The sequence below is a fragment of the Podarcis raffonei genome, chromosome 1 (assembly GCF_027172205.1).
Source record: "Podarcis raffonei isolate rPodRaf1 chromosome 1, rPodRaf1.pri, whole genome shotgun sequence".
Classification (NCBI taxonomy): domain Eukaryota; kingdom Metazoa; phylum Chordata; class Lepidosauria; order Squamata; family Lacertidae; genus Podarcis; species Podarcis raffonei.
The window spans coordinates 96,746,930-96,756,727 of record NC_070602.1 but is presented as its reverse complement, the minus strand read 5'-3'; the positions used below and the strand labels follow the sequence as shown (position 1 = coordinate 96,756,727).

Sequence of the window (9,798 nt, the reverse complement as noted above, 5' to 3'; positions counted from 1 at the left end):
ATATCAAAGGCTGCAACACACTTGTTTTTGGGGTGTGAGAGGAAATTAGGCCTTACAGAGCTTAAGAGTATTTGCTTTTGAGTAAACATTTATAAAGATTGAGCTGCACTCATTGCTTTTTATGTAGCTGTTTTTTCCAGACACTAAAAACTCAAGTAAATGCAGATGGCAGTCTAATGAGATAGGTAGAGTGGCTTCTTGTGTCCTTGAGGCATTTTAGTAGTTACACTAATAGTGAAAACCAGGCACAAGACCAATCTTGGCTCTAATAAATGAGTTTGCCACTGTATTTGCGAGTGACAACTCAAACAAAAACATGCTATTGGCAGACCAGCTGTCTGGAAGATACAACCCACAATGCAACACCTGCACTTTTAAGTAGGCTAAAAATTCTGGCTGCCAATCTAAAAAATATAGCGTGCTAACTCTGTATTAAAATGCTTTGTTATACTTTGAGGAAATGGCATTAACAGGCAGTATGCACTAAGAACCTGCCTCAACAAATTAAGTCCTTAATATGAGTTTAAGGACAATATCTCCTGAATATGATATTTTCTCAGTACTTAGCCACCTAATATAAATTTCTGCCAATCTATTATCTGAATTGACGATCTGAACAATTTCCTTCTCATAACTCCACTTGTATGGGCTAATCTTGTGTAGCAGCAATGGCCGCTGGACTACAGCTCCCTTGATCAGACTATTGGTCATGCTGGCTGCAGCTAATAGGAGTTCTAAATACATCTGGAAGGCACTAATTTCACCACCCATCGTACAGAATAAAATGGCTAACTGATGCACTGTGGTTGCATTTGGCTGGGCATCTTATCATTTTACTGCTAACAATTAAATCCTACTTTCTATTTAGCAGCTTGTAACTCGTTCCTAATCAGTCTTCCATCCAGGCAGTTTCCCGGACCAAATTGACTGTAGCCGAGGTTGTACTACCATTTTGTATGCCATAAAAGTGGATTTGACAACTTTTTTTGTTCAGCACCATATTCCACCCAGTTTATCTCCATGATTCATTTAATGCCACTGTGATTTCAGGAGGAGGAAGAGTAGTGTGGAACAGAGAAACTATCAGAAAGTGGAATTAGTCAAAGAGATGCTGATTACAACAAAGGTTTTTACATTAAAGCTATAAACCCACCATAGATTATTCCACTAAACTTAATGTACAGTCATACCTCATGTTACTTTTGCTTCATGTTACGTTCTTTCAGGTTACGTCCCGTGGTGACCCGGAAGTACCGGAAAGGGTTACTTCCGGGTTTCGTCACTCGCGCATGCGCAGAAGGGCTAAATCACGCTTCGCACATAAAACACCAAATCGTGCTGCGCACCTGCGCAGACATGGCGCTTCAGGTTGCACTCTTTTCATGTTGCAAACGGGCCTCCAGAACAGATGTCGTTCACAACCAGAGGTACCACTGTAATTTAGTTCCAAGTAATTGTGCACAGAATGGGCATTGTATGACTTTGCTACTAAGATCTTACTTTCTCTATTTACGGCCAGAACTAATTCAATTTAATTGAAGTCTTACCTCATGCAGAAGTCCAATCCGGTACCCTCCAATGCTTAAGGATGCCTGCTATGACTATCTACAACTGCATTATGAAATATGTTCATTTCTTTCAAGCTCACAAAAAAAAGTACACCGGAAAACTTGTACTTGTAAACATTTATTTTTTTTCCAAACTGAAGAAAGGCTTGCATCAGCACACATTGTACAGCCTTGCAAATTATACAGAAATTGAAAAGGTGTCTCCTTTATATGTGCAATGAATCATTTGATGTCCAGTGATCCTCTACAAATGATGAAAAAACATATTTAAACCACTTAAGAAGTTTCCAGCACTTATCAAATGCGATTACTCTTACAGTAAAAAAAGAAAAAGAAAACTATATCAATGGGAACACAATTAAAGTGCAAACTTTTTTTTTTACTTTTTTGCCATTTGGGGGAGTCACATTTAATTTCCTCACTGTGTATTAAAAACTAATGGGCTCCAGTTAAAAATTTTCTGCAGTGCTCATTTCCCCCCTTTTAATACTTATCCTGATGGAACAGAAGCAAGCTGCTCAGGAATATAATTTATTGGCAGTTAAAGGTTCACATCTCTAAAGTAAATCTTGAAACGGCAGGACTGGAGAAGGTCTTCAGTAGTTATTGTTGGATTCCATTACCCTTGGAAGAGGAACAGAGGGGAAGAGAAATATGCTACCTTCCTTGCCCTTTGGCATACTGGGCTAGAAACACAGTGAAATTCCTTAGGAGCGCTTCTCTTTCCCTCCCTCCCCCAGATCACTGCCCTTAAACTGATAGAAGTGTGCTGGCTGTGTGCAAAGGGATTACAAAATACACGTAAGAATATGGTTTTTCCTTATGAACAAAAGTTCGCTGTACAACAGAGCTTTGGATCTGATACAAGAATTCAGAAATATAAAACGAAACTACTACAAAAGGGGTGTTTTCAACAGCATTCTTCAGAGAAGGCTGCCTGTCCGTTTCACATCACAGCAGTATTTTACTTTGTTGTTGATGATTTAAATTGCGTGTTTATTTCTGCATCTTCTCCTGGATCACTGGGCTTATTTTCTTCAAAGGCTTTACTGTCACATGACATCCAAGGAGTCTTTTATGAAGACAACAAAAACCCATAAACATCAAGCCAATCAAGTAGAGGAGATAAGGACATGGAAGTGATAAAGGCTGAATGTTCAATGACGTAGCTGTTACTGAGAACTAGCCCTTTCCAGAATGTGAAAGTCGTAGTGCTTCTTGCTTGTTCTCAGCCTAAACTTGTTCAGTGAATTACTTTGTTTCTTCAATGCATTTTGGGCTGCAGACATGGTTGGAAACGTTGCTAGAACCGTGTACGTAGATGCCAAGTCACTAAGTTTGGAAGGTTCAGCGTTCACATTACTATCTCCACTACCACAGTAGTGATGGTGTTGCTGCTGTTGCACCTGTAGGAACTGGGGATCCCGTAGCCACCGAATCTTGGCACCAACTTTAAGAAGTTCCACAAATAATTTTTCAGCTTCTGCACGAGTTATTCCTTCTGGCAGTTCAGTAATTTCTAAGACTTTTCCTACAACTGAGGGGTGGAAAAAGACATGCAGGATTAAAAATGGCTTGCTTTGTAATGCCTATGGTATCCAGATCCAGACCCACCAACAAGTTTTTGTGCTTGGCTGGCAATCAACCCAGTTCCTTGAACTAACAATTCAATAATGCCCATTGTTATCAAGAAGAGACAAATGAGACATCAATAGCTGTGCAGCAGCTATTTTAAAAACTTACTGAATGGAAAGGTGCAGCATATGGACATGAAATGACAAGGGCCACCACACCCTCTCAATACCTAGAGAAAAGGTAATCTATTAACTGCCAAGTTTTCTACATGGCCTGAGGCTACTAATGTCAGGATCAGTGTATCCAGTGGTGAAGGTCCTTAGGCAGGAGGGAATTGATTAGTGGGACTCTCTGAAGCAGATTTAGGAGGGGTGCTGGGAGGATCACTGAAATGTCTCCTTCCCTTTTCTACTGACAGATTCCCTTCTGACAACCCAATGCCATAATTAGAGATTACCCAGTAAATTTTAAGTGGCTATGGGTTTCAGTAAGTAGTAGCAATAGTCACCAACTTCAAAAATATCTGCTATTTTGCAACAAATTGAATGTGAGAACCAGCATTTCCAGCAGGAACCCAAATTATAATATTTGGCTTTCCCCTCTCATGGCAGGAACCCTACAAATTAAAACACACACACACACACACACAATCTGCTGGAACAGAAATGTCACTTTGTGATTCTTGCAAGAGTCTTTCACAAACTCTGTCTCCGTTACAGGTACGTTAAAAAAAAGCTCTCCAATGAGATTTAGACACATTCCAGATATGGCAGCAGTTTCAAAACAAAAAATGTACTCTGGCTCTTCATCACAGAGAGGGGCACGTGTACAAAGCATACTATGCAATATCAGCTTAAGATCATGAATGTGATCATGGTGATAGGGAAATAGCAGTAGCTCGCACAATCTGAGCACAGATGCAAAGCACTTTGGACAGGTAACCTATCACACCTCTTATTGCTGTGGCATATTCTGAATCCATCTCCAGACGACATTTAGACCTAGAGAGCTGTGATAGAATGGTAACAGGCATAATATACCTTCCTAGTAGTTCAGCTGCATCAAAGTTACAATACGTCACATACCTGGTTCTCCTGCACCAAGGTCTGTTGAAGCAGCCTTTTTGGCTGGCTTTCTTCCTCGGTTCCCATGTCTGCTTCCAGGCTGACACTACCAGGGAGAGGGGTCAGACATACACAAAGAATGATCAGAGGTTGATTTTTACCTCCCACAAGGGATGCAGGGTGTGACACAATTCATCTAAGTGGAGCAAATGATAAACAACTGCTTCCTTTTCTTGAAAATGTTTTACTTGGCAATAGGTGCAGTGCTGTGCCATTTGAACCCATGAAGTGGCACACTGACAAAAATTACTTGCACTCCAGAAGAACTCGAATAATTGCACTGGAGCAATTGGTCAATGAACCCTCTTTGAGATCCAAACAGCACAGTGCACCTCTACACTTTGCAAGATGGCAGTAGTTCTAGGTGAAGCCTAGATTCTTACTACCCCCAAACTTGTCTTTAACCTGGGTTTCAACTTAAGACACAGAGGGCAAACATATAGAGAAATCTGTAACAGTATGCAGTTTCATTTTGACAATGGACATTTTTGTCTAGCCTAATTTGTAATGAAACTATCTTGGTTCTCCCCACCCCAAACTGGAGCATCACTTATGCATGTTTTTTATTTCAAAATAGCTGCTCCTACTTTTTACTAACGTCAACAATTCATTTTTTTTAGGAAAGCGGGTAATCTCTCTTTCCCATTTATAAAATGAACCTGACTTACAAACAAGTGACATCCAAATTATTGGGCTGTTCCCTACTGTTCCCTACCTGTGGACCTGCTACATGCCCATGTAGCAGAGCTGGAGGATTGTACTGCAACGGCTGACCGAGTAAGGGATATCTGGCATCTCCTGAAGAAGACATAGAAATAAACTTAGGTTTCAGATTGCTCAATCAATTCTAAATAATTCTAAACAAATGCAATTAACTGTTTCTGTGCAATGGTATCGATATTCCAAGTCAATGAAGCTGCACTGACAGCAGTTAATTAGGATGGAGTCAATTCCAAATTCATGGGAAGTCAACATGCCTTAGGAGAAACATTAAAATTCGACTCTCCAAGTGAATTAAAAAAAGTAAAAAATGTAATCAAGTTCTTACCTTGTCCAGGAACAAAGGCTCTAGAGAATGGGGGTACAAGAGGAAGAGGTGTTAACGTGGGACGGATGTTCTTTATGTTTGACAGCTGACTTGGCGCTGGCGACTGGGCTGGAGAGGTGACAGGACTACCTATTTGTGGACTATGCTGCAACTTTAAAAGAAAACAAAAAAGGAAAGAGAACATTATGCCTGAGTTTACGAGAATAGATGAAAACAACCCTTTCAAGTTTGTTTGGTGGGGGGCGGTGGCCCTTGTGAATATCAGTTTCATAGACTGCAAGTGAACTGTGAATTTGTGCATTTTGAAATCTTCTCATTTTCCATTTCATATAAAGAGATGATTCTCTGTTATGCAACTATGATGCATAAAATCACAAGCCCATTACAAAGTTACTACTTCTGTGACTGGCAAGATGCTTAAACGCAAGAAACAATACTCTGCCCCTCTTCCTAGACATGTAAGTCAGGAAACCTTTTGGGGATACCATTTGAAGGACAGACTGTGCCCCATACTAGTGTGCTGTTCCTTTTGCTGCAGCACTAGGCCAGCCAATATTGTGGTGCGTGTGGGCGAAGACACAGGAACCACTGGTTATACCAAAAAAAGGGGCAATTTTCTACTGGCGACCTGTACAACTTTCTTAGTCGTTTCCACAATATATAATATTTAGGTATATAAATATTTTAAAAAACCTACTACACACTGAAAATGATGAAATGAATGCTCCCCCCTTTTTAAAACATCAAAATGGAATACCTGTGTAGAGCTGTCCAAAGCGCCAAAATCTGTTGACTTCTGCCCTCTTTGATGGTCACAATAATATTTATTTTGTTTCCACTGGGGAGGTGAATGGGGTCGAGGCTGAGGATTGTTGGGTATACTGAGTTGCATCATTACCATTCCTCCACCTGGTGGTGGTGCTACTGCTACAAAACAAAATTAGGAAAGAAGGGTGCTTAAGTTCCTAGTTACCCCAACCTTCCTAAAGATTGCTTCCAGTCACATTAACCCAGCCACCTGCTAAGGCCACCAGCAAATTCTCCACTCCGTAATCCACCAATGTCAGAGATGAAGATGGGGTGAGACACAATTCAGGGCTTTTGTACATGTTGGAAGCAATTTTGCAGCCCTCCAACCTACTTTTTATATATACTCTGTCTACTGCACAACAGTTTTCCTGAGGGGGGGGGGGACTATAGCTCATAAAGAAACAGGTATCTGTGTATCTGAAAAAGTGTGCATGCACACGAACGTTTATACAAAGAACAAATTTAGTTGGTCTCTAAGGTGCTACTGGACATTTTTTTTATTTTTTTATATATTTCCTAAAGAAACAAATCTCCAAAATCCCAACTAATAACATTTAGAAACCCAGAGCACATTGTTAAGCTATTATTCTTTTTCTTCCTCTTTTTACAGTTCCATTAAGAACACCAAGTACACAATGCAAAGTACCAATTGTTCTCTGAAATTATAAGGATTTACTAGAAACTTTTTGTGGGTGCTTTAAACACAAAAGCCAGACCTAGGATATGCTGGGCACCCACTGCTTTACGGATCCTTATTTCATTCGTCTCCTTCCCTTCCTTGAAGGAACTGAAGGTGGCACATATGGTCTCTCCTTCTCAAGTTCATTCTTTCCATAACCTTGTGAGGTAAGTTAGGCCAGAACAGCAAAAATATTTTAGGCCAGGAGAGCAGACAGTTGACATTATTGCCCCAATGCCCACTTCATTGGTGGCGGCAGTGGCTGCTGCCGCCGCCAGGAAGAGGTCTGTCTAATTTTGGTGAACTCCACTTCCCCAGCAGAAGGCCCACCCCTGCCTGATGCATGCCATCCCACACTGGTTGGAAGGGTGCCCCTGGCCTTTTTGATAGGGCTTCTCAGGGGTCACGGGGCCTGGAGGGGTGTGGCGATAAGAAGGCAGGCAAGTCTCCATTCATGAACTTCAACAAATCTTAGAATCCAGTACATGCATTACTCACTGTAAGCAATTTCACTGGACTAGGATTGATAAGCAAATAAGGTTGTTGTCTTTATTTTTAAAAAATTAGCCCCACGATCAGAGAGTGAAAGGGCCTAATGGTCACGACTCTCTTTTCACACCTGCACACTGTTGTCCTTGGAGTTGCTGGGAGTTGCAGGGCGAGGTTGTCCTAGGGAACGGTATCTGCTCTGATCCAGGAGGCTGAAGATATGCTACTGATGAGCTGCAGAAGGCGGGCAGTGGGGGGGAGAGAGAAGGAAGGAAGGAAAACACCGTGTATTAAATGCAAACTGTAGACCTCAGCCAGGATACCTGAAATTTGTGAAAGCCGCTTGTAAGCATGCGATCTGATTTTGAACAGGGGAACCAATACATAATTTACTTGTTACAGAAAGTACTGCTACTAGTATGCTAGTTCATACACCTGCCATCCTGGCAAAATAGTTAAAGAGGTGGCACAGGGCTGGCTAGCTGTAGCCCTCCTCCTTGGCCCCTGCAGGATGAAGAAAGCGGCCAAACCTGTGTAAGGTGGTTATCCTACAGACTGCTTGGGCACGTTGTTATTCCTTCCCTTTTTTGCCATTTTACAATTCGTTTGTCGTTTCATAATTTGAAAAGATTTATAAGCTCTAGGGGGAGGAATGAACCCTACTTACAATTTATACTAATAAAAATTAAGATGAGAGGGTGAAACAGTTGCCATAGGGGGAAAAATTAGTGACTGTTCTCGTTTCTCTAATCTTCTTGTGAATTATTCATGGTGTGGCTTTTGGAAAGGTGACCAGGCTTTGAAGATTGCCATTAATGCAACACATTACTGCAAATTGCTGACATTAAAAAAATAAAAGCTGCTTTCAAAGCACAACGCTCAAAGATCAAAGGAACCCTAAATATCAAATAGAACTGATACAAAGATAACCTACAGGCAAGATTTTTTTGTTGTTTTGCAGGGAATATAAACGAAGTCAGAACTCTTCACCAAGGTGACCTCAAAATCTATTTCGCAGTACTTCTGCAGAATAACTGCAGATGACCAAAGAGCTGTGCAGGATACTATTGCTTCATCCTTGGAAACCCATCCATTTTACTTGATAAGGGAAAGAAATTGGCCTTACGTGGGAAACTAATGTTGTGTTGATACTTTACCCTCTGCCCAGTGGCATATCCATGTTTGTGAAGTACAACCATAGGATACAGTCATCTCTCGGTGTCCATTTGCAGGTACTGCTTAAAACACTTTGTCTGTTTTGTCATTAGGGAGTAATTACAGGTTTATTCATTTGTCACAAATCAGATTGATTCATCCTAATGCAGAAATCCATTGGATGATATGTAGAAAGAAGTTCTGCATTATGTATTTCATAGCTAAAGGAGAGGAAATGGTAGGGCGTGGGTTCCACAAACACAACAGGAGCAGGTAACAGGCTAAAATATACCTTTTGGACCAATGGAAGAATACACCACACTACTTGGGCTATAATCCTATGCATACTTACCCTGGGAGTAAGCCCCTTTGAACTACGTGGGGCTTTTACCTTCAAGTAGACACGTACAGGATTGCACTTTTGAGACATCTTAGTTTGCCTCTTAGCACTCAAATAAGAATCAGATCATTTCATCCATCCATGTAGTACCGCTAGTAATAATAACTAAATGAATGCCATTAGAACAACTATGTATTTGTTAAATGCTTGAATAAATCCAATTGAACCACAAAGTGGCTTGCTGTCAGCTCCCACTGTTTAAATCACAACCTTCTTTGTGATGGTGCAAATGAAACGCCACAATTAGGAGTAAAATTTGAGCCTGGCACGAGGTACTGCATATGTTACACAACCCCCTCACACATACACTTTGGTTGGATGCAAAGGTTCACTGGAATACGTCACATTTCGTGTGTATTTAGCCTCTTTCTGTCTTATCTGTGTTTTTGTGTTTTTATCTGTTGGCTGCCTTGAGTCCTGGTCTGGGGAAAAGGTGGGTTGTAAATAAATATATTTATAATTTTACAAAAGCTAGAACAGGTCACCAGCAGACTGGCGTAAGTGAAACAGATAGCATAGGTAAATCTCCTACTTGTCTTGGACTGCTGCCAAATTAACTCCTTCCAAGAAACCAGGATTGCACAGAGACCTAAGAAATGCATAGTGAGAAAATGCATTCACTATGTTATATACCAGGCATAGGCAAACTCAGCCCTCCAGATGTTTTGGGACTATAACTCCCATCATCCCTAGCTAACAGGACCAGTGGTCAGGGATGATGGGAATTGTAGTCTCAAAACATCTGGAGGGCCGAGTTTGCCTATGCCTGTTATATACAGATATATCATTCCTTGTCTGGGATCTAGGTCAGAGGTAACCAGCTCCACAGTAGAAGCTGGCTATGCACAATGCTGATCAGTTCGAAACTGCAAACTCAGACCCACATCTTTGAAGCAGCTTTGCTGCTCGTTTTAAGGGACTGTTTTTAATGCTGTGCTTTCCTCCTCTCT

The 9,798-nt window shown here is 41.0% G+C and overlaps 1 protein-coding gene across 9 annotated transcripts in view; it reads right to left on the bottom strand.

The window, feature by feature from the left end:
* Positions 1–1,670: 1,670 nt before the first annotated feature.
* R3HDM1 (R3H domain containing 1) overlaps positions 1,671–9,798 on the bottom strand; it is an 81,526-nt gene continuing 73,398 nt past the window's right edge. For all 9 annotated transcript variants that reach the window (XM_053405448.1, XM_053405466.1, XM_053405472.1 and 6 more), the window contains 6 exons: positions 7,424–7,527; positions 6,073–6,242; positions 5,316–5,466; positions 4,983–5,065; positions 4,229–4,313; positions 1,671–3,105 (listed from right to left, as the gene is read on the bottom strand). In XM_053405448.1, the coding sequence (XP_053261423.1) occupies positions 2,741–3,105; positions 4,229–4,313; positions 4,983–5,065; positions 5,316–5,466; positions 6,073–6,242; positions 7,424–7,527 (958 nt within the window). In that variant the 3' untranslated portion in view covers positions 1,671–2,740. The remainder of the gene's footprint in view (positions 3,106–4,228; positions 4,314–4,982; positions 5,066–5,315; positions 5,467–6,072; positions 6,243–7,423; positions 7,528–9,798) is intronic.